This window comes from Malurus melanocephalus, unplaced genomic scaffold (assembly GCF_030028575.1).
Source record: "Malurus melanocephalus ecotype Western Australia unplaced genomic scaffold, MMel_1.1 scaffold_2, whole genome shotgun sequence".
NCBI classification, from domain to species: Eukaryota; Metazoa; Chordata; class Aves; order Passeriformes; family Maluridae; genus Malurus; species Malurus melanocephalus.
In genome coordinates this window covers 2,571,251-2,595,729 of record NW_026623234.1, presented here as the reverse complement: position 1 = coordinate 2,595,729, position 24,479 = coordinate 2,571,251, and the positions used below count along the sequence as shown (strand labels likewise).

General features: G+C 44.6%; 1 protein-coding gene across 3 annotated transcripts; it reads left to right on the top strand.

Annotated features, from left to right (window-relative positions):
- The first annotated feature begins 1,796 nt into the window (after window positions 1-1,796).
- Window positions 1,797-22,993, top strand: SLC39A13 (solute carrier family 39 member 13). 3 transcript variants are annotated; one of them, XM_057364661.1, is made up of 11 exons: window positions 2,554-2,636; window positions 7,123-7,221; window positions 8,395-8,694; window positions 9,133-9,246; window positions 10,888-11,006; window positions 12,252-12,392; window positions 17,546-17,635; window positions 18,178-18,228; window positions 18,464-18,596; window positions 18,729-18,828; window positions 20,289-22,993. In XM_057364661.1, the coding sequence occupies exons 3-11, from the start codon at window positions 8,427-8,429 to the stop codon at window positions 20,362-20,364; spliced, it is 1,092 nt and encodes a 363-aa protein (XP_057220644.1). In that variant the 5' UTR covers window positions 2,554-2,636; window positions 7,123-7,221; window positions 8,395-8,426; the 3' UTR covers window positions 20,365-22,993. The 3 variants fall into 3 exon arrangements, with proteins under 3 accessions (XP_057220653.1, XP_057220636.1, XP_057220644.1); XM_057364670.1 differs by lacking the exons at window positions 2,554-2,636; window positions 7,123-7,221 and adding an exon at window positions 1,797-1,818; XM_057364653.1 differs by lacking the exon at window positions 7,123-7,221 and having other exon boundaries at window positions 2,552-2,636.
- The last annotated feature ends 1,486 nt before the right edge of the window (window positions 22,994-24,479 follow it).

The following is a 24,479-nucleotide window of genomic DNA, read 5'->3' as shown; positions in this document are numbered from 1 at the left end:
GCAGGGGCCGCTCCCGCGCTCGGCGGCGCCAGCCAGGTGCCGTCCCCTCCCCGGTGCTCACACAGGGTTCAGSTGCTCGTGTGCGCAAGGTGGGATCCAGCCCAGCGTGTGGCAGCGCTTCCCTGCGAGCGCCATTCCCCGTTTCCCGGCGGTCGCTCAGGCCGGCCCGCTGCCCGGTGCGCCGTTGGGCGGGGGAGCAGCGCCGCCGCGCGGGGGCTCCGCGCCACTGCAGAGCCCGGAGCTCCGGGAGCGCTCCCGAGCCGGAGGGGGCACGCCTCGGGACCAGGCGGGACAGCGGGCACCGCTGATTCGCCGCCTTTCCTTTTAATCTTATGGGTTTGGGGTTTTTTTGGTTTTTTTTTGGTTTTTTTGTTGTTTTTTTTTTCCCAGCCGGAATCCTGTAAACGGATTTCCCACATGGGCGACCCATCTAACAATATACTCCTTTATCAATTAAAGTAAGATTACTACTACTATTACTACTACTACTGCTACTAGTATCATGTAGCATTTGTCAATAATTTATTAATGCTTTCGAGCGACTTAATTTTTCAGTAACCAAATTAATTATCCAATGTTGTTCTACTGCCTTTTGGGGATGCACAACATGCCAGCCTTTGGGAGCCATGCATGAGGTGTACCCCATGTCTACCCCATGTCTCTGCCTTCTTGGGTGCCACTAAATTATAATGCATTTACTTGCTTTTTTCTCTTTAGTTCTCATCTGGAAGGCTCTCTCAGTTCCATCATTGTCCCACTCCTGTGAGAACAATACAAGAGACCATAAAGGTTGTAAGTCAGGTAAGGACCTTAGGGAGGCAAGAACATCAGTTACAAGTCAAAGAGAACTGATTATATAGTGACTGGTTTTGCTAGTCTACCTTTAAAAGTGATCTGKTTTTTTTCCTCTCAGCTGYGGAAACGATTCAGTAAAGAATACASAAACCTRAATGCCATTTTCAGATAAATCAGGTTGAAGTGATTCTATGGCTTAGGGTAGGCAGAGAAAGGTCCTAGATTTTTCATATGGATCTCTAGACTATCACTGAAAATTCATTACACAGCCACCAACTGTGTAAAAGCTCCATTTGATGCACAGTGTACAGCAGCTGACACCTGATTGCATGAGTTACTGAGTGAACATTTAATCCAGAATTCTTCCTGTGTTGACTCACAGCAGGATGTCTTAAAAACTTGAGAGCCTTGGAGTGAATTCCTGCGTCAGTGAAGTGAAAAGCGAACTCCCACACATTTCTCTGAGACCATGGTACCGCTGCTGATTGCAATAGTTGAAATTCTCGGTGTGGTTTGGTTTACCTGAGGGGGTGCCTGTTGTAACTGTGATAATCACAGCTGTGATCCATCGGCACAGGGAACTGTGTCACTGGAGCAAGGCTCAGGAAGGCTGATGATAGTTATTCATGCAGTAGGAAGGCAGCTGTGGGACACAAGAACCGTAAATCGTACAATTTGAGAACAAAATGCAAAATACTTTCTCTTAAAAATTTGCTTTCGGAATTCAGCTTCCTATATAAACATTCTGCTTGTAGGTGAGAAACATTTTTAACTGCGTTTGCAGCGCAGTCGCCTGTAGGTCTGCTGCTGTTACGTGAGTGCAGAGAGAGCAGCTAAACCATTGCAGGCGACTGCGGCTGATTTAATTCCTAACTCCTGCTCCAGGGCATGACATTGGTATGATGTAATGAGACTCGRGTAAAGCTGTAGCAAGAAGCAGCAACATCAGCACTGCCTTCTTGGGTAATAGGATTCATTCCGAAAACAGGAGCGAGAATCAAGTTCTGTGTCTCGGGGAAAATGGTAAGAGACGGATCTTAAAGGTACAGCAGTACATTTTGGAAAGTGTCTGTATGGGAAACAATAGGTCCGACCTATAGCTTGGCTTCTATAAAGGTAAATCTTTACTCTCTTCTAACCTAGTTTCCTAAGCACATGCAGTTTCTGCAAATCTCTGTAAGAGCCGTGGTTAGGCTTCACCACTAATAGGACACCAGTGCTTGGGGAGCCCCGGGGTTTCACAAGTCGTCATGAAGGTTGCAATGGACCTTTGAGGAGGAGGCAAGTTTGTTTAAAAGTCATTGTATCTTTTAAAAGCATTTCGAGGCTCAGCCCTCAGCCGCACTTTCTTCTCTAACAACTTCTAGAAATTCTGCTCAAAAACCGGTCTCACACTGTGCTTGTCTGTACACATCTGTAGCCCAAAGAATTTATAATCCATTTAGGGAGATTAAAAAATGAAGCAAGAAARTCGCAGCAAGGATGTTCCATAAGCCCAGGACTCGGCAGGACGCGCGTTTCTGTGCCAGTACCCTGCGCTGGGGACGCGCACGGACCCCGAGCGGCGGGGGCTGTGTCTCAGACTTTGTTTCCGCCGTGTGGACGCGCCCCGGGAGCCGCTCCCGCCCTGCCGGCCCGGCTGGACACAGCGGCGGCCTCCGGAAGCGCGGAGCGGCGGCGGCGGGTGCCCGGCGGGGCGGCGGCGCTGAGCCGAGGAGGCCGGGACCGACGTGGCCGGCCGGGGGAGGCGGAGCCGAGGGGCCGCCGGGCGGGGCAGGCCCGCGCCGAGCCGCGGCTGGATGGCAGCGGGGCCCGGAGCACGGCGGCGGCGGCGGCGCACGGTAACTGCGGCGGGCGGCCCGGGGGGCGCAGCCGGGGGCGAGGGGCGCCGGGACATCGCCGCTGCGGTGCGAGGGGGGACGGCGGGGGCCGGGGGCGGCAGCAGCGCAGCTCAGTCCCGGGCGGCGGCGGCGGGACGGGGTGAGCGGGGCCGGGCAGCGCCGCACGCAGCGGAACCGAGTCCGGTTCTGGCGGGGCCCGGCCCGGCCGAGAGAGGGACAACTTTGGGAAAGACGAGGCGGGGACCGCCTGGCGGGGCCGCTGCTGCCGGCAGCGCTGTACCGGGCCGGCGGGACCGTGGGCTGCTCGCCGCCCGCTCCGGGGCCCCGCTGCCCCGAGGCTCCCGGGGCCGCGTCCCCCCCTTGCAGCCCATCTTGGACGCAGCTCGCCGGGGGAGCGGCGCCGTGCGGGCCCGGGGCTGCAAGCTCAGTCCCCGCGGGACGCAGCCGAGAAAGTTTTGGAAGTCCCTCCTCCGGCGGCCGATGCTGCGAGAAGTCTCGTTGCAGGGGCTGCCCCCGGCTCTGCGCGGTCACGGTGGCACAGGCACCCCGGGCGGCAGCTAATGTGCTGCTCCAGTAAGGTGCGTGAGCCGCGTTCAGTTCTAATTCCCCCCGCGGCAAATACGTCTCACTTTGCATCGCTCAGCGTTCCTCTAATGGAAAACTCGCGCTGTCTGTCCCATCCGCCGCGATGTGAGCGACAATGACACGATCGGGCCCGCCGCGTTAATCGCCTGCGGTGAGAGCGGGGCTGGAGCCCGGCCCGGGCTGGAGAGGGCAGCGGCACYGCGGACGGGTCGGGAGCGGGGCGGTCTGCCCGGTCTGTGCTTCGGGCTGCCACGGAGAGTGGGCTGGGAGGAGAGAAATCCCACCTAGCCAGAGGGAATCAGCACCGTTGCCTGGTCCTCAACTTCCCTCTTTCATCCTAGGGATGAAAGGATGCAGGATGGGGAAGCAGTCGCAGTCTCCCGAACTTCGTTAGCGTTCGGTCGGTTTCAAATGCTTTCCTTGCCAGTTCGTAGGTTTGCCCCGGGTCTGTAATCTGTTCTCATCTGCGATACACCATTGTTCGTAACCCTGTGCATCCCCAGCCTTTAGCAGCCCACGCTGTCATTTGCAGAAACATGAGTCTGTGCAGAGTGGTTTTTAATGAAAGATGGGACAAAAAGGAAGGATCCCACCAGAGCAGTGCATTCCCTAGAGATGGGCAGTGATTCAGAGAGAAGGGAGTGCTCAGGGAGTACTGGAGACCTTTTGTGCCTCTGCGGAGGTCAGGCTTTCCAGGAGGTGGGTCATGCAGAATTTTTTGGCTGAAAATAATGCTTCCTCCCTGGAAAATAACTTTTTTCCATTCCATGCAGTACTCTTTTGCAACTGTAAGACCAGGCAACTGGCTTCCAGGGAAAACATTTGCAAAAAAGCCTTTTCTTTTAATTTTTTTTTCCTCTCAACAACATCTAAAATRTTATGTGGCAATGAGCAATGAGACAAATGAGATGGAGAAGAAACTGTGGTCTGAGAAGGCAGAGTGCCTAGGAAGAGAGCAATAGATAGAAAAATAGTTGTCATATCAATATTTTATTTTTTCTTTTTAGGTTTTTGGCTTGGCAATTTAGGTTTTGTCCATGTTTTCTCAGTCACTCCCTGCTACAGAGGTGCTCAGTGAGCATTGTGAGGTGGGGGAGGCCCTGGGAGCCTCATGGGTCTCCTGGCTTGGTCTGCCTCTGCTCAAGAGTGTGTAAATGGCAAGTTCTCATTCATTTGTTGTTTCTGGGCTGGGAAAAACCTAATGGTTATTCCAGTCCTGAGGCCATTGCAGAAAGAGCTGAGCAGACCTGATTCCTGAATGCTCAGACACGTGGTGCTGCCAGTGGTACTGGTCACCAGGGTGTGAATCAATCACAGCTGGAAGCTGTGATCCCAGATGGAGTGATTGATTGTCAAAACTGATAAGTAAAGGACCTGCTGGCTGTTTTTCTCCCAGAGAGTTGCATGCTCTTAAATATGTGATAAATCCTTCTTGAGAAAACACATCTCTAAACGTGGTTATGCCTCTGCCTTGTGACCACAGATGTCTCTGGGAACCTGCAGTGCTTTCTCTAGAAATTTCTCAAGATGTCTTCAGACTGGCTTCCTAAAATAGAGGCTGTTGTCTAAAATTAAGGGTAGGTAGAGGCTTCCTCCACCCTTTGCAATTGTAGGGACAGGGTATTATTTTCCTCTTGAGCAGTTTTTTCCTACAACTAAATCTTCAGTGCTTATTTTCTTCCTCTTAAGTATTTGTCATAGGAACAACCAGTTTGAATTTAGAGACTTTGCTAATGTACTAGTAAGATGGAGAAGCAAAGGGGCTGTAGATATTAAAAGTGCTTTTTTTTTTTTTTTTTTTTTTTTTTGATCAAGTGGTTATGATGTGTTAGGAAGAGGCAAATGCTCTAAATAATTAGCTGGACACAAAGAGCAGTTCAGGTGTGTCCTGGACAATACACTGAGTCTCTCGTAGGTGTTTTATAAACATTTGGAATTTATTGCATGAGATATGGAGTTGTTCCGAGGCATGATGTAATGATGGCCAGGCTGTACAGGAGTAAAGAAATGTGCTGTTTTTTTCCTTGTGTCAGTAACTGTGGGATAAAGACCTGTCGGCCATAGAAAGTTGACCAACACAAATGCGAGATAGGGGAATCAGTTTTCTGCACCTTTATACACATTTATTTTCCACCATTGACCCTTTTTGGAGGAACCTGATCCCTTTTGTGGCTGGAACAGGGACATGAAGCCAAGTAGGCAGACCTTTTTTGGAGTCCTGGACATGCCATTTGTCCTGTGTGCTGCTGCTGCTCAGTCTCAAAGACCCTTTCAGGCATCCCTTGGGGCTTATGTGGGTTGTGAATGTGGAGAATGAAATGCAGGAAATCGACCTGTTGAATCAGTTGCAGTGTTTACTTTCCTAGATTCTCAAAAGCTGTGACTATGTTGCAGAAGAGATTTGTGCTGCTTCCCATCATTGTCAAGCTGTGTATTTGTTGCTTCTTCATAGGTGTCTACAGTGTATAAATTCTGATTTATTTTCAGCATGCTCCTCACAAAATTCTTAGTCATTTTATAGGTCTAATTGTATCATAAAGGATGAAGACCTTTATGGTCATCCTTTGGCCAACCTATGGCAGTTCTTCAGGCCCACCCAGGGTTCAGGGGATGAAGGGCTGAAGGACTTCAAAGAAGGGATCTAATCTTTGCAGTGAAATGGTATCTTCATCAGCTGTTTCTTTTTCTCAGAATTAAAAAAAAAAAACCAAAAAAAAAAAAACCACTAACCAACCCAACAAAAACCAGTGCTGTAGATTCTGCATCCTAGATAAGCTGTTTCAGTGTATCACCACTTTGGCATTATGTGTATTTGTCTCTTGATATCCAGGCTAAATCTTGTTTACCATTTGAACTGATGTGGAAGAAAAGTTGAGCACTTTCCCCCTTTCTTGTGACTTTTAATGTATGCAGGCTGTTCTGTACCTTTGGTGTTATCTTTTCAAGACTAAACACACCCGTGTCCTTCGGTTGTTGTTCTTGGTCATGCTCTCTACACTCTAATTGTTGTTCCTTTCCACTGCAATGTCTCAGATTTTTGCATGTGTTTTATGAAAAAGAATAGGTGGGGCTGGATGTTGGTTAAAGTCTCACCTGTGTGAGACCTGCCATGTCACAATTCTATGTCCCAGGATGACATTTACCTACTTAGTAGCAACATAAGCCTGCTGGCTTGGAATTAATTTCTCAATCAGTGTATGCTTTTTCTTTGTGGCMTGTTGGAGTTACTGTTCTGCCATTTCCATTTGATTCCCCTGCCCTTAGTTTACCATTTGGTACTGAAYTTTACTGAGATTGGTTTGATAGTAGGTTATAGGTAGGTGGGGGGTTCCTGMAGCCAGATCAACACACTGATGTCACAAAATCCTGAGCTGGTTTGAACTTGCTGTGATGAGGGGTTTTATTTTTTGTTGTTAAAAAAAAAAAATATAGCATTAGTGGTCCTTGCACAACTAGCCATGCCAATGTCTTCATTGATTCCTTCTTGCACCCCCTCTCCTGATGTCCATGGTCATTGTGGTTGGAGATTGGTGTCCTCCTTCACAGGAGCCATGGGACCCTGTCCCTTAATTTCTTTTGATTGCTTTTGGTTGCAGCTTGKCTTTCCTCCTGCAGTGTTTTTGTCCATGGACTGAAATTGGCAAAGAGCCAAGAGTTTACAAAAGTAGTTTTCCTGCTCATTTGCTCTGATGCTGCTCACTGATTGAGTCTGATGTTAGTCTGATGGAGAGGTGATGCTTCATGAAGGGGTGGGGGACAAGGGGTAACACCACCCTTTCCATCCACAGTGAACCCTTAGATTGGCTCCAACACCCTGAATTTTGTCTTGAGAATTTCAGGTCCCTTTATGTCTGGCGGTTACTTAATGCTTTGGTATCTTTATCAATTTCTTATCTTGTAGGTAACTACAAACTGATCATTTAATTTGATCAAGAATCCTTCAGAGGATTGAAGTTACTGGTGTGTAACTTCTCCCACCTTTTTTTTCCCTTTTATAAAGGTAGGTGAGGCATGATGCTTCTCCAGCCTTCTTGTAGTCTTCCCATACTCCTGTAAATTTTCAAAGATGGTCTCTAAAGCTCCAGAGATTAGACTAGTTTCTTACATGCTTTCAGATGAATGCTGTTATTACTTCTCACTCAAAAGCTATTTTGTGAACATTTGGTAGGTCTATCTTTTTCTAACCCACTCTTTTCTCCCATTTCAAAATTAATTTTTCATGTCACATTTCACTTTTTCTTCTGGAGACTGAAGGAGGATTTGTACTTCAGCCTTTACACAATTTGCTTTCCTTSCCTGTTTGTTAATGAGTGTAATTATCTTTATTTCCCTCTTCTAACATGCCTTTTTCTCTAGTTTTCTTGGGACTGCAGAGCTCTTATTAACAGCTGTGCTGATTTTGACTAAAAGACCATCTAATCCAGCATCCTTCTACAAAAGGATAAAAACAGACAAGTAGATATAATATTTTTCAAGTACCCTTCCAGTCTCCAGCTCCTCTCATATCAGGGAATTTCCTGAGTGTAATGTGAGCTGTTTAACCATTAACAATCAATAGATTTGTTTTTCTAGTACTTGTCCTGCCTTTTGATGAGTGYATGTAAAATGTTTTATCATTTTTTGAGGAGTGCTACCACACAAGTTACCTGCTGATGAAGGGCCATATTTGTTCATTTTGAAGCTGACCCTCAGTGGCTCCAYGTGAATGGGTGTCAGCAGTTGTGTCTGTCAAGATGGTGAATAATCTGCCCAATTCCCTGTTTTTCCACTCCTCGTGAGTTTACAGACCTCTGTTACGTCTTGCATCCTAATTTGTTCCAAGGATGCTGTTCCATGGCAAAGAGAAGACTGGTCAGTAATCTTTTCTGAAGCCTTGGGACTCTGAAGGGCRAGAACAAGGGTGCCTGGAGTCCTTGTCCAGCCCACCTGAAGGSAAATTGTGAAAACCAGATGCTTTCCCAAGATGTCTCATGTGCAGTTTCATACACCCATTGATAAACAGCCTCTCTGTCCTTGGTACTGTGTTGAAATCAGMAAGAGTTTCAGGTGTTCTCGTGGGTATTCACACCCGTGCTAAGATGCTGAAGGGAGGGGTYGGTGTGGCCTTTCCTCTGGGATGGTGGAATGGAGGGTTGAGCATATTTTCAGTTCTKCTTTCCCCTTCTCTTTTCAGAGATTGGCCAGCCTGGCTGAGACCACTTAGCAATGACCAAACAAAACCTYCTGCTTGATGGGACACTCTCCTTGTTTCTGATCGTGGCCTGTGAAGCTCACCAGCTCCCGAGCAGTCATGCTGCTGCTGGTTCTGGTTCTCTGTGTGACAAGGAGGCAGAGTCCTGGGGACACCTTTTCAGCAGCGAGCGGCTGGATGCTTGGATCTGCTCCCTCATCGGTTCCTTCATGGTGGGGCTGAGTGGAGTCTTCCCCTTGCTGGTGATCCCCCTTGAGACAGGAGCTGCCCTGCGGTCAGAAGGTAAACATGCCAACTGCTTTGGCCTTGCTCAAGCCACACATCCTGGGTTGTGACAGAGCAGCACAGTGCTGAACAGGACCTGGTCACACAAACATTGTTCTCTAGAACAGATAGTCTGTTTTCAGTGCTTTAGTCCATACCTGTGAATTTGAAAGGAAGTCCTTTGACAAATGTAAGCCCTGGATGGCGCCTGTACAAAGAATACTGTTTTTCAACGTTTGGTCCTTGACCCTCCCACACACTGCTGTCCCAGCCAAGTGGTGCAGGGGCTTTTTCTTGCACTCCATTTGGTTTGTGCTCTCTCCTTTGAAAGCTTGCTTTGCAGATGCTTCCAATTAGGGGTTCTTTGTGCAAAATCTCAGCTGGAGATGTTTTGGCTCCTGGCTGTGTAATGATCAGTTTTTTGCTTCTTTTTTCTTCATTTTATTTTTTCTTTAGCTGGGTCACACCGTTTGAAGCAGTTGTTGAGTTTTGCAATTGGTGGACTGCTGGGGAATGTGTTTCTGCACCTGCTTCCTGAGGCCTGGGCCTACACATGCAGTGCAACAACAGGTATGAAAGCCTTATGCACCTGGAAGCAGCTTATGCTGTGCCTACTGCTACATGTTTTGAGTCTGTTCCATCTTGAAAGGCCAAGACCGGCCAGTCTGGGTCAGCCCAAAAACTGATCTAGGCTGGTATCCTTTTCCAAGCAATATATAAAAGCAAATGCCTAGGAATGATGTAAGAATTAAAAAAAMCACGTATTACTACATCTTTGTACTCAGTAGTCCTCCAAAGACTTTGAAATTAGAGGCTTCCTCAGTTGGCCGTCGTTTCTTTATGTTTAGTAACTTGGGATGGTTTTCTTGTCTGGCTTTCCTATTTTGCTTTGGACTCCTATAAATTGCTGTTGATTTCCCTTTGTCCTTTCTGTAAGGAAGGGGAATTCTTCTTTAGCCTGAGGGGAGGTTATGACTGTGTATGTGGTCTTGTACATGACGTGCACCATCTTAGTTGGGGATCAGGTGCATCTTCTATACAAATCTGTCCCTATAACAGTGTTGCTCCTAGAGCCTCTTTCTTGGCACTAACTGGGGCCCCTCTCTTGGATGCTTTGATTTACAGGAGCTCACATTTTTCAACCTTTTCTCCAYGAGAAATCATGGAACAATGTCTGTAGAGTCATAATTAAGATTTGGGTGTGGGGCAGGGAAAGAAAAGGGAAATGCAGGTGACAGAAACTTAAYGTTTCTCAGCAAACTAAACACTGAGTTGATATAGACCTTGTGGTATCAGTGTAGCTCCTTCATCCCTCACAGAGCCAGGATTGCTGAAACCTGTAATGTTTGCATCTCTCTGCTTCAGCAGACTGAGATCATAGAAGGCAAATGCTGCTGCATCCTACCTGTTGAGAAACCAAGGAGTCACTTAGCTGCTGAAAATGTGAGAGAGGCAAGATGATGCCCTGGCTTTCCTAGGCTTTCTTGCACCTGTGTCMTGGGGTTTCAAATCTGCTGGGCCTTTAGTCTTCTTCTTCCTCACAGCTCTAGCACTGTCAGCAGAACTGCTGTCCTTTTTTTGACTCCTTTCTRCAGTGGTTTCCAAATTACTCTATTTTCCTGCTCAAGCTTGTTTGCTTCTGCCAGACTGTCCTGAAGCATAAAGGTTTCCTTGACCCATGTAAGTCCTGTTACAGAGTCATTCTGTTCTTCCATTGCAGTGCAATTTCCATTTCTGCAGTGGGACTGAATGGGTTATTACCTCACAAGCTTGGCTGTAATTGAAAAGAAAGTTTATAGCTTTGGGCTTAATAACTTGCCTAGGTGTGGCAGAAAGGGGAAGGTGAGTCTGTAACTCCACTAATGGCCAATTTCATGTCAGGGCTTGCTGCTCAGTAGGTATAGCTGCTGAATTTTTGTTGATGTAATATTCACTTGCCTCTGGAGCTCAGGGAAATTCCCAGTGTTGTCAGGAAATATTCTGGGTTGAACTAGTGCAGAAAAAGGCATGGTAGCTCTCACTCTTTGTGTCTCAAGATGATGRTATCTGTTAGATCAAGAATGAGCAAGTTAAACTAATCTGCTTTGAGATGTGTTTACTCCTCTTACCTCMCAGGGAGTTTTCCCATTGTCATTTATTGTTTTGTCTTGGAACTGTGTAAAAAAAATATGTACTTAATGGAAACATGAAGATTTCTCTTTTGTCCTGCAGGACAAGGGCAGAGCTTTCAGCAGCAGAAGCTTCTGGGTCTCTGGGTTATCATTGGTTTCCTGACCTTCCTGGTGCTAGAGAAGATTTTCGTGGAGAAAGAAGAGGAGTATCCTGGTGTGGTAAGTTAGCAGCCTGAGGGGAGGGAGTGCTCTTATATTTGAAGCTCTGTTTTTAAACACCTCATCTGCCCAATCTGACCTGGTCACGAAATGATCCTGTAGCTGTGAGTACTTGTCATTGCCCTTTGGGAGTTTTTTGCCACTTTCTTGCCACTGGTCTGGAGGAGTAGATTTCATCTTCAGGCTTTTGTTTTGTGGTTGTGAGATTTCTCACTTGTGGTTTGTTCTTTATGTGGCAAGTGTAAAAGAGAGCTCCTCTTTTATGGGGACTGAGAACTGGAGCACTCTGCAARTGAGACTTTTGCTCAAATAGGCTTAGGGGTGACAGCTTGCTGATGCATATTCCATGACCCCTCATCACTAGTTCCCCTTCTGAGTCCTCAGTCAGGACAAAGGCCAGCCTTCTTGGAAGAAGAAATCAAGTTTCTTCTTGATTATGGGCTGGACCAGATGTTTGTTTGGATAATTTTGTGTGGTAGAAGGAGTTTATGTTTGGCCAGGTAATACTAAGTTCAGAGGAGTCACCCAGCTGTAAAGGGGAGATGTAGACARAGGCACCAGAAGGTAATTCCAGGATAGAGGAGAACACCTAGTCTTTGGACACCTGCACAATTCCTAATTGAAGCTCCTTTAGACTGYTCAGTCCTTGCTGTGCCATGACTTTTGAGATGTGAAACTGCAGGTCAGACACTACGTAAGAGCAATAAGGTGTTAAATTTGACTCAGTGAGACTAATGCCTGAAAGGAACTTCACCTTCTCATTTAGAGAGAGGCTGAAATTCTAGGTAAATATCTTTTTTTTTGGAAGATGATGATCCCAGCTATGAAATAATTCTGTAGACTTAGTTACTCTGATGCACTGAGGAGAGCAAGATTTTTCCCCCATCTCCTGCCCAGATGGAGTCGTATTTCTYTGGGCAGCAGCTGCTAGCAGGAGGGGCAGGCTCAGTCCCTTGTCTTCCTAGTGGAACCTGACTCATGCTGAGGGGCTGTGGCTCCAATTCCTCCTCTTTCTGTTTCTCTTGAGGATTGGGAAGTCTTAGCTCTTGTCTTTCAGGGCAGATGTCACAATGCTCTCTGAATCTTTCTCATTTCTGGCAGTTGTTATTAAGTTGGGGTGTCAATGCTGCTGATTCACATTTTAAAGACAAAAAGATTAAGGGTGAAGGTTGGATTTCATATCCTGATTCATGCTCATTCATCACTGCCAAAAAGTCAGTGACAAGTTCATTTCCCCTAATTTAGGACTGTGATTCCAAAGCACCATCTGGAAAGATTCCCAATGGAAGTGGCTGTCCCCTGCCGAAGGTGGCAGGCCAGTCCCAAAGAGCACGGGCGCAGTGTAATGGCTCCTCTCTCCATTCTGGTCCAACAAACAGAATCAAGGTAAGAGACCCACAAACTCACCTTTGCTTTTTAGTCAGGAATTGTCTGTGGAAAGACTGTGCCTGAGTRAAGAACTCAGCGCTGGAGTTGTGCCTAATTTTGCTCTGTCAACATGTGTGTCCTGGTCACAGCAGGGAGGAAATAGTAGACTTGGGGAAAATCTACACTTCAGCTTAYACAGGAGAGCCAAAGTCAGTATTATAAAGACGTAAGTCTGATGATAGGTGGTTTGGCTGAATTCTGATACCAAAGTACAGAATTTCATATTTTTTTACTCTTGTTTTATAGTCAATATGTCTTTATTTGCTTAATTTTTTGCACCATGATACCTCTGTTCTCTAGTGCTTGCACTGTACCGATTCTGAGCTGCACTTTTCCTTTTAAGACACCTTTTGGAAGTGTTTTGACACCTTTAGGAGGTGTTGAAATGTTGAAGCTACCCAGTGTAGAACTTAAAAGTTCACTTTCTTGCATTATCGGTTTATCTGTTGCCATAAAGGACTTCTTGTCCACCTCTGTGTCCAAACCTTTATTTCCCATTGCTTCCTTTGYACTGGATCTCAGCTGACCTCACAGTGAGCCTATTCAGGGAGCTAAACAGGCAAAAGAATTTGCTTTTCKACACCCACACACCCACCTCCCACCCCCTGGTCTATTTCTCTCCTAACTTAACTTCTTGAATCAGCTTGGCATGCAGACAGGCAGCCTGCAGTGCTGGGGTAAGGGAGACCAGCAAGCTCATAGGATTGGACGTGGAGGAGGAGAAGGAGTCCTGTACCATTGGGAAGTGGATAACCTTTACATTTAGCCTTGCTTTCAGTTGCATGTTACTATCTTTGTACTGTGGAAAACCCTTGTCTGGGTGAACATTACAAGTGGAAAGTAAACAACTACTTTGGTGCAGAAGGACCTACAATTTGAGTTTGAAAGCCCATAATAATGTGCAAGATTGTATGAGAGTAACTATGAACAGAAAATGTGCTTGCATGAACTGGCCCAGAGCTGGATATGTGGTCAGTCAGAGGCTCTCCAGTCTTTCTATTTTAAATCTGTTTTGCTGTAACTTTATAGCTCTTCCTACACATGAAAGTTATGCTGAGGTCACTGAGTATTTTTGATATCTGTCACATTCATGTAATTTGTACATAACACTGCCCAAACTGCAAGGTGCCACATGGATGTTTCAAGAGGTGGTAGTAGTAAAGACAGCGATATTACTGGGTTATGAAACACTGTGCCCTAATTTTGAAAAGGTTTATATAAGGAACTATAGACTACCTATTTCAAGTCAAAATGAAACACTGATAGGAGATACAATTGCTAAGGGTATGGTCCTAATATAAAAATAATAAAGTAATTAATGGTAATTGGTATGATTTTATGTAAGATAAATTCTTATCAACCAGACATTTTCCCTGCCTTTTATTCAGCCATGAAATAGTTTAATAAAGGTCATGACAAATGTATATAAAACATAACTTTCTGCCCCATTTTAATAAACTTTGCTAATATTAGCTGTATTAAAAATCTGWTGCTCTATGTTATCAAAAGAGACTGGCTTAATGCAGCCCCCCTCAAATCTGTACACTGGTGGGTATGATTTTTCTAAGTCATTATTTATAAAAACAGTGTATCTTCACATTTGCAGGTACTGCATTACATAAATGGCACATTGTGACTGCATGAAGTCAGTGATAGCAGCTAAACTGAGTAACTTCATCAAAAGTGCTGAATTTTTAACAGGTTTTGATACATGCAATTATAAGGAATGATTAAAAAAGAATGCAGATCATATTTACAAGATAGGGATAGTTTTGAGATAGTCAATGCCCTGGAAACAGATATGAGAATTAGAGTAGGAAATTATCTGAACACATTCTTCCCTTACGATGCYACAGCCAGGAGGATGGGTGAGTAAGAAATATTATATAAGAGGAGAGGTGAGAGTTCCTCTTTCTGTCTTTTTCCAGTAGTGCTGGAAAACAGCTATCTGACTTTTTCCAGTAGTGCTATTCCAAATATCAAAAATGCTACAAATAATTTGTAAAAGGGTCAGGAAAGAAATAATACTTTAAATTTGCAATAGATGATAAATGGTTTTCTTTAGTTTAGCACTGTAGTCGTGACTGATCAAGGGTGACTTAAAGTATACAAAGATCCATGTAAGAGGAGTGACTGAATTTGAATAGTTACAGCTATAGCAAACCATAGCAGACTAGAACTTAGAGACAACTCTCTAACTGAGGATAACTTGCCAAGGGACCAACTTKCCTTAGAGATAGCAGATTTTTCTGTAGCTGTGGTTTAAGCTGCTCTCTACAGAGTACATTATACCTTAAGAAACAATGAGCTTTATGCAGAAATTAAATTCTTACAGTTGTGTTACGTGGAAGGTTTAGACAACCATGGAGAACCCTTCTAGCTTTRAAATCTTAACACATTTGTTCAGTTTTACAGACAGTTATCAAAATGTGTGAATTAGAAGCTRAAGACTTAATGGTTGTAGTTTAAACTTTCTAAGTTCTGATCATATAATCTGAATATTTTAATAGTCTTCCTGGTAGGGTGGAAATTATCAAACCTACCAAGATACTCCTGCGTTGTTAGCCTGTTTCCTTAGGCAACAACATAAGCAGTCATTCCATCTGTCTGTCCATCTGTTCTGCCCTTCATTTTCAATAACTTTTGAACCCATAATTAATTTTCCTTGAGTTCAAGAGAGGATAGAAGTCTTGAGGGTGATCACATTTCTGCAAGTTCCATAGAAGTCAGCATGACAGTAGAGGAGGAATGCAAACCTGTGCCCCATTGAAAGCCTCTGTCGGAACTCGGATGTTGCGTGTGCCCAGCAGATCCAGCTGAGACCTGGTGTAGGCTGGGYAGCGGATGGGCAGGGAAACAGTGTTGCTGGAAGTGAACAAAGTAGGTGTTGGTGAAGAAAAGAGTGATATCCCTAGCATGACAGATTGTTTTGGTTCTAGTGTTCACTCAGAAACCCCTACTTTTTTAGCAAACAAAAAGGGAAAGATGCTGTTTAAATGAACAAAGTCACGCTTCAGGGCTTAATGATTAGCAACTTGTAATCAATTGACCATTGTCCATGTGTATATTAGAACTTCTGCTTTTTAGCTGCTGCTAGAATCTGTCCCAGCTTGAAAACAGCAGGTGGGAGGTTTCCTTTGCACGCAAACACAGATCAGTTCTGTCCTTTATTGCAGCCATTATTCCCTCAATAAGTAAAAACACTGTGTACAGTACTCTCGCCTTGCATACTCTTTCTTTCTCCCTGTGGCACATGGGGTCCTTGTTGATTTGTGGAAGTATGTTTTATGACGTAGTGACATTAATTCTGAAGCATGAACATAAACACTTCATCTGGCTGTGCTCTTTATGAGCARCGAGAACATCCTATTAGGGATTCGCAGAATGTAAATGTCAGAGGCTCATAACTGTCAAATCAACCCAATTTATTTCTGAGCACTCCAAAGCTTTGCTTCTTTCAGTGACAGCTTTTGCCCAAGCCACTGACAACAAAAAGTCATAATGTTTTAATCATGAAGTCTATTTTTTCCCTATACGGTGGTATGGGAAAGCATTTTTGTGTAAAACTTCTGTGAGTAATTACTATTATCTTGTGGGGAAAATGCCGTCATATAAAAAGCAACACGAAAAGGAGAATTTTAGACAGTCATAGTTGACTGTCTAGGAATAAGAGAATGAAGAATGAGAAGTAAAACTGCTGCATTCTTGGATCTGCCTGCCGGCATCTATTTGTGTTTCCTTTCTTATTAAGAACAAGCAGGGCTCTTCTTTGCATTCTTTATGGAGTTGTTRCTTAGATTATTACTTATTATTGCTTAATCCTTTATTTTTCATATTTAATCATCAATACACTTTTAGAAATGCAGAGGCTACTAAAGTGTCCCAAGATAGTGCAGAAAAGTGCGCTGCAGAAAGGTGGTGCTTTGGAGAGAGAGATTGGACAGAAGGCTCCTGAGCTGTGGCATGCAAATGACAGAAAGGAAAGATGTCCCAAGCAGAGTTGATGAAGCAGGGAAGAGAACAAGAACAAAAAGATCTGGTGAAATCTRTCAGCACTTGTGCCTGTCCAGCTGAACTTTGGCATCTGACACTATGGTGATGTGAGATGTTAAAGCTTCACAGTTTCYAGGCAGTCTCTGCACTCACTGGATACTGCCCTGCATCTGGAGTTCTTGCAGTCCAGAGACAGTCTGAGATAAGGGCTAACACCTGCTTTGATAATCATTTGAACTGAAGTGTCGGGTAGTGAACTGCACTATTTCAGGACTCACACACGTAGTTATTGATAAATATGATGGAAAAAACCCCAAAAACCTGTGAGCGAAAACGCTGGGGTGGTACTCTCGTAAATCTCTTTCGGTCAAATAATCAGATTCTGTAGGAGATGACCCTGGTTAGAATGATAGGGAAGTCTGACATGGAGATGGACTTGTGAGGAAGGCAGCTGCTTTATGCATATAATTTTAAGAAATGTGTTTATATGCAAATACTGATACATGCTATCCAGCCTTCTAGTAGGTGGCTTTTTAGTGACTGTCATCACTATCTTCTCTTTTGATTCTTTGTTAAGGGAAAGCAAACCCACAAGCACGAACTTTTTTGGTACAATGTTTGAAGATTTATTTAGTTATAGAAAGCAATTCCAGCAGCATTTGTTCTGTTGCATTGTTCTTGCCAGCTTTTGAAGAGGAGATATTTAACAGTTGGATATTAAAGTACATGACTTGAAAACAAGATCAAGTCATGTTTGAAGCCAGTCAYCTGTGTAAATTAGTCAGTGTTCCCTAAAATTTGTTCGACTTAAATGCATTATTGCATTTTGGCTTCCTTCTTTTTCCTTCTTCTTTTTCTGGAGCTCTTCATCATTTGCATAAGGTAATTATTCTAATCCCAGACGATACTTGCCTACCCTAAAACTCAGTTTACTCTAAAACCRAAAATTACATTTAATTAGTACTCGAGCACTGACATAGTTTAAGATCTTCAGCAAAAGCATCGTGTTCTGACCTTTCCCATCTGATCATGACTCCATGACCCATGTCTAAGCYGTGTGCTTTCTTTTATCTTCTTATGTGTCTTCCTTTCTCAGGGACTCTYCCTTCTCTTTGCAGATTAGTGGATACCTCAATCTGCTGGCCAACACCATTGATAACTTCACACACGGCTTGGCAGTAGCAGCCAGCTTCCTGGTTAGCAGAAAGGTAAGGTTTCTGTCCCAGCTGTGTACTGAAATGGAGAGGCCTYGGTCTCAAGTGTGATACAACATGCAAAACGGCAAAAAAATGTGAGGAGCTCCTTCCTGTTGTCTGGAATTTTCTGAGAAAATGCAAGCTACAGTAAAACCTAACCCTATCCTGATCCTCTGATGCAGAGCTTCTTCAAATTTGGCACGCGTTAGTCATTTGTACAGGCATTGGGGGATGAATTAGCTCACCTACCCTCATCTACTTAAAAGGCGGTCCAGAAATAACATGATGAGGATGGTCATCTCAGAATCAGGGACGTAGACAAGGCAGAGATGTTAAATGCATTTTTGCTTTGGTCTTCAACACTCATGATGGGCTGTGGGATTCCTGTTGCTCTGAGCTGGAGGACCATGACTGTGAGAATGATAAAYTCCCAGTCGACCCTGCACTTGTGCGGGATCTGCTGCTCTAGCTGGATGCCTTTAAGTGTACATATCCTGAGGGGATTCATCCAAGAATACTGGGATTTTTTCCTAATCACTTTCTTCCGGTTGCAGGTTGGGTTCCTAACCACAATGGCCATTCTCCTGCATGAAATCCCACATGAGGTGAGAGGGCWTTGTATCCTGCCATGGTGAGAGTGATTACAATGTGCTTCATCTGCTAAGAGGAGGTCTGGGTCTGGTTAACATTTTCTTGTCCGCTTGAAAGCTGCTCCCTCTGGGAGATTGACAACATGGAAAACCAGGAACTGTCTTGAAGCACTGGCCTTGTTGCAAATGGCCTTTGTGACTAAGAATTTAATATTCATGTTTATTAACTGYCAGCTCTTGGCTTTCCTAGGTTGGAGACTTTGCAATCCTACTTCGGGCTGGCTTTGACCGCTGGAGTGCGGCCAAGATGCAGCTCTCCACAGCTCTGGGGGGAATTCTAGGAGCCTGCTTTGCAATATGTGCTCAGTCACCAAAAGGAGCAGGTAAATTCCCTGGACTATCTGTACAAAGAGCAGGAAGGCACTGCCTGTCATCACGKTGTATCTTCTTTCCCTTCTGTGTTGTCTCCCATGGCTCTGTCTCAGTAATAACCAAAGCTTTCCRTATTTGTGCAGGAGAAACAGTAGCCTGGATCCTTCCTTTCACTTCTGGAGGATTTCTGTACATTGCCTTGGTAAATGTTGTGCCTGATCTCCTGGAGGAAAAGAATCCTTGGTAAGTRCTCCCTCCTGCTCCCCTGAGCAATTGTTGCTGCCAGGGGGCAAGGATATAGCCCTTCCCTATGCCTGTTCTGGAAGTGCGTGAATGCCAGCTTTCTAAATCCTCTGGACAATGCTAGAATCAAAATAGACTGCTATGCTATCTACTGCATTTGTGTGACTACAAAGACCCTCTGAAATGTGAGAGCCTTCCCCTGGGTAAGTCCCAGAAATTGTGTGGGCAYGTTACATACCAGGGTCAGCTAAAGCAAGTTCTTTGGAAGTATGTCCAGTAAGGACATCTCTGCCCAGTCTGTCTTTTCAGCTTCCATCATGTACTGTTATATGGACTGAACCAGAGCCCTGCAGAGGTGTGTGTGTGTGTCTGGTAAACACATATGAATCTGTCCCTCACATGCTTCTCTCATCCCTTTCTGACCCTATCCGTTAGTTCAGCCTGCTGCAGCCTCCTTTTGGCAGCAGTTTCCAGAGTTTGACTGTACTGTTTTAAGTAATGTTTCTTATTATTTGGCTTTTTACACTCTCTTATTTTTTTTATTAAATATCACCATGTTGCTGTGTGAGTAGAAAAGTAACAGTTTTGTTCTTTTTAGCATTCAGCATTTCATAGTCCATCATTGTATTCCACCTCAGACATGTCTCTTTYGCACTGGTATATATATTCCAGTATATTTGGGTTTCCCTCATGTGTTATTTTAGTTTCTTGCAGTCTAATTAAGGCTGTAGCAGGTCCAAATCCAGTTGTTCCACAGTAAAGGCCTTCTCAGATCTGCTGGCAGAGCTGTCCCTGAGTGTTCCCTCCTATTTTGGATGTAATAAGACAGATAACTTTAGTAGTTTAAATAAGATGCCTTGGCTTAGATGGTTAATTTAGACTGATACAGTGCCCCAAAAAACAGCTCCACAGTTCTGTCTGAGGAGTAGGAATTTTTGTGGAGAAATGTTAATTTGGGTTGGTAACCTCTTGGTAACCTCTCATGCTGGGAGAGRTTGTTGGCAGAATATGCAGAGGTGGGAGGCACAGAGTCACTTCAATCCAGCATAAAYCTGAGACAGTGCTAAAAGAATGGCCAAATAAATTTTTTTTCTGTGACTGGAGTTGCTAGCTGGATGAGGTCCCTGAAGTGTCTATGCCCATRCTGCCTAAGTGCTGGCTTCCTAGTGAGTGAAAGGATATGAATATGTATATGAATAGCTGCATGACTGAATCAGCTTAAACTGATTTTGAAGCCTGGATTTGAGCCTCCCAGCTGAGTGGAACAAGTACATACCAGTTCATAGGCAACTTCCTTGCTTGGGGAGCTGGGAAAGTCTGAGTTAGTGACTTCATACAGCTGTTGTGTTCTTCSTGTGGTAGATTTGGAAGGGTAAAGAACAAACGATTTGAGAGCCTCTGTGCTGCTGCCTATGTGGATTGSTCTATGGCTCCTCCTAATTTTGCTGTTTCTTTCCCAGGAATTCCCTGCAACAAATTCTGCTCCTGTGTACAGGCATTACAGTCATGGTGCTACTCGCACTCACAACTGAGTGACCTCTGCGCAGACCTCGTGATGCCTCCCAGAGCCACCACAGCGACTCTGAGCTTTACAAAGCAATAAGGAACACTAATGTTACTTCCTGTGTGTGTGCGTGCAGATCTGGCTGCTAGTATGAGAAGCAGGTGAGAGAGAGGTCTGGCTGTGCAAGACTTCATTCCCTGGCTCTCCTATCCCTGTTCTGCTAAAATCCACACATGAGGGCTTCTGTTCTTCTTTTTGTTCGGTTGGTTTTCATGGAGCAAAAGATGCACTGGGAAGAAATGAACTGAACAACTGCTCCACAATGAATGACTGATGTTTCATTTGGTTCATTCTGATGGAACTGCACCTCCCAAGCTCTTGTGTGAAAACAACAGAGGTGATTCCTGTAGCTGATGAAAATAATGAATTTTTCCTACCACTTAAGGGCTGGAGGCATGACAAAGCAACAATAAACAGCTTTAGCCAGAACCCYCTACCCATGAGAAGTTGATGGTGCTATGAGATAGAGGGGAAGAGACCTTTTCCAACTTGATCTACAGCTTTTCATTGCCACCACTTGYTCCTAAAGGTAGTACTGGCCTCAGCAGTCCAGTTCTTTTGGTCTATTTTGTTTGTTTATGTTGAAATCAAACCAAAAGCTTGAGGCACTTTAGGGTAGGTCACTAYGATTAAATGACTCTGCTTGGAGATTACTTGCCTCATCCCTAACCACTYCAGTAGCCAGCACAGCCCAACTCTCCATCTAATAAATGATCAGTAAATGTTTCTTCTAGTGCCATACTACCAGCTCACATCTGGAAGGAAAGCCATGTAGCTGTTGTGACTGAGCTGTCTCCTCATAAACATCAGTTAAACATGCCTCTGAGCCTGCTCTTGAGATCTGACTCATGTACCATCTGGCCCACACTGTGTTTCAGAGCCTTCTTAAGGTGTAGCATGTTAGCCCTGCCCAGCATGCTACAGCAGCCCTAGACTGACATGGCAGAAGTGCTTGAACACTACAGCCAGGTCAGCAGCTGATAACTCCKGGTTAGCTTTTCCTTTGTTCCGTGTAGACCATTTAAGGACATGCTGTAGATGGTAGCCTATTTCTGGGGTTCTTACCTCATCGTGGAGTTCATCTGTTGAGGATGAATGAATAAGAAATAATACTGACAGCCCTTAAATGGGAAGGCTGAAACTGCTGGTGAAAATGTTTTTAAAGTAAGGTGAGAAAGGGATATGAAAGGGTGACAGAAAGTATGCTTTAAGAGGAGTTTTCTGTTATGTGATGCTTGGGATAAAGTTTTTGGCAATTTGAGACCAATAAAAATAAATAAAATTTCTAGTGCTTTCCTACATCCCAACTCATACGGCTGACCATGTGGAATTAAGACCAGGCCATAATTTGACAGGGATGTTTTATTGTCACAGAGATGTGCACACTTTCTAGATCCCTTCTGTAGAGCTTACTCTTGCTTTGCTTAAATTTGTTTAAAAACAGTTCTGATTGAACTAGCAGAGTCACTGAACACAAAACAGGTGCCACGGTGTGATTTGCACCAACTTGGCTCGGTCTTTTAACAGCTTTTGTAAAGCAGTACAGTTCTCCAGTCTGCACAGGGCCTTATCAGGTGGGCTCATAACTTGAGAGGGCGATTTGGGTCAGAGCAGCAAGGCAGGTATGCTGCCCACAGCAGTGGCATTACTTCCCAAAGAGATTCCTGAACTGTTGACACAGTTCTTTTTTTTGACAGCTCCTGTCCTACTTTTCAGTGAGTGCTGGAGAGCTCATGCTCGCAGTTCTGTCTGCCCAGGAACTGCTGTCTGAAATTTTTTCAGCTTTCCTTACCAGGGACTTACATTAGTAACTAGTTTCAGTGCAACAGTGAGGGAGGCTTAATGCAGTGTTTTATTCCTCTTTACAAAGTTGCATTCCTGTGCCAACTACTTTCTCATTCAATTGTTTTAAAGTCTGAAGGTAGCATCCACTTCYTGCTTTCCTGGAAGGATGATTATTCCAGTTAGCCTGCAGGGACTAGGGGAGTATGCCAACCCTCTGCTTCTGGCTTTGGGGGTTCCCCCTGCCCAGGGACTGTAGCTAAGTAGATCTGTAATATGGCTCTGGAGGAAGCAGGCTTGCACAGAAGGATGTGCTTGCTGTTTCTCAAGATTTCTTTCCCAAAATAAGGCTGGCATTTAAGTTGAGGCATTGCCAGGTGAGTGCCCATGAGTTGGCGTTGTTGCATCAGCACTGAGACTTGCCAAGACTGAAAACCACAGTCAGGATTTTATACTCAGCGTTCAGGAATGTGAAGTGGATGACACTGAAGAAAGAATTTCTGAGCTGTTTTTCTTGGCTGCTGTCACAGACATGGATAGTCTGTGGTTCTTGGGAAGATACCCTAGTAGGAGGTAGCATGGGGCTTGTGGGAGGGAGGGGTTCAATAGATTTCCACTGCATCAGCCCTGGGGCTGAGGATTGAGAGCCTTGGGAGGAAATGGAGCGTCACTCCACCACATTTGTCACTTTTGGAAATGCAGAGAGAATTGTATTTTCTAGCTCTATTTTTTTCAGCTGCTCTTATGCATTTTCCCCCTTCATCTGTATTGGTCTGCTCTGTGGAGACAATAGAGATGAAATAAATGGTTTTCCATGTCGGTTTGTGTTGTTGGGTTATTTTGTTTGGTTGACTTGGGCTTTTTTGAAATTCCTACTTTGATTTAAAAATTGAATTCAAGTTTCATTTGAATTAGAGACTTATCTCCACATATGTTAGTCTAGAGCAGTCTATGTCGCTGTCAGACTTGCCTCAGATTTCCACAATTGAAAAAAAAGGTTCAAATCCAGCTTCTTTTTTCTGCTGTCATGGAACTATTGTCCAGGAGCAGTGTGGTAAAATCATAATTCCTGACTGCTGCTCTGGGTTCCCTGAAAAGCATCACCAAGTAAGTTTCTCCGCTCTCAGGGGAAAACTTGCATTGTAACTCTACTGTTCAGGTAGTTTTTTGGCTGTAATTGGGTTTTTTTTTTTAAATCAAAAAATCTCTAGGCCTRTCTGGTATCAACACTAAGCTGGATACCTGCCATGAAGGACAAAGGTGCCCTCATCAAAGGTTGTGTGTACCAATTGCCCAGAAAGGACTAAAAGGAATTTCTCTACCYTTCAAAACCACGGGTTCAGAGCATGTCTTATCCCACCCTTCATTTGGAAGATTTTCAGCTATAAATGGTGCAGGGCTCTCTCATCTTGCCTGAAGTCTTCTATAAAAAGAAGAAAAAACATATCCCAAGAGCTGGAAGAAGATGAAAGCAGGTAGGTGATCATGAGCATGATATCACAGTCTGTGGATTTTGCCAGTAATCTGCAGTTTGGAATCTCTGTCCCTGGATTTAACACTCTTGGGCTGTGCTGGTACCCCTGCCCTTGGCGCTGTGCTATGAGTCTCCCTCCCTCATCCCTTTTTCACTCTCAAAAGTAATCAAAATTACATGAATTAATCAGCTACCTGTTCCACAGGCTCCATGAAGAATGGCTCTGACACAATTGCAGGAGCCCAGAAAGGAGAAAAATTAGAAGGAGTTTTTCACCTTGCTAAGGTGATGGTGTTGCTGAAGGCCCTGCCTTCTGAAACTATAGCCTGAGGAGCTCATGTGGAGAGTAGGGTGACTTAATAGGATTGCAGATTTAGGAAATGTGAATATTTGCATCTTTCCAGGAAAGAGCTATCAGAATGGAAGGATTTTGCCATGTTAGCTAGAGTAGTGATTGTATTTGGAAATTATTTTTCATTCTTGCTGTGGAGGATTAATTTAGCTCATATGTGTAAGAAAATTCTTTTGACAGAAGCCCTTTCRATTTGTCTGCCTTGCAGGCACTAATGTGCAGCTGCATGGATGGTAATCCCATCTGTCCAGTGCAAACTGCAAAAGAGGATCATGCAGAAATGTGGTTAAAACAAGCTTTAGCTGTGGCCACTGCATGTTTCCACCAGGCAGAGTGCTCAGGGGGGGGAGATAAGCAGTATTCTGTTCTGGGCAGTGCTGCTGGGAGAAGTGCTGGGGAGGGTATTTTGGTTATGTTTGGTGTGGCTGAGACACCGAGAAGTGACAAGGGGGAGGTGGTGGTGGGGGCAAAAGATCTGA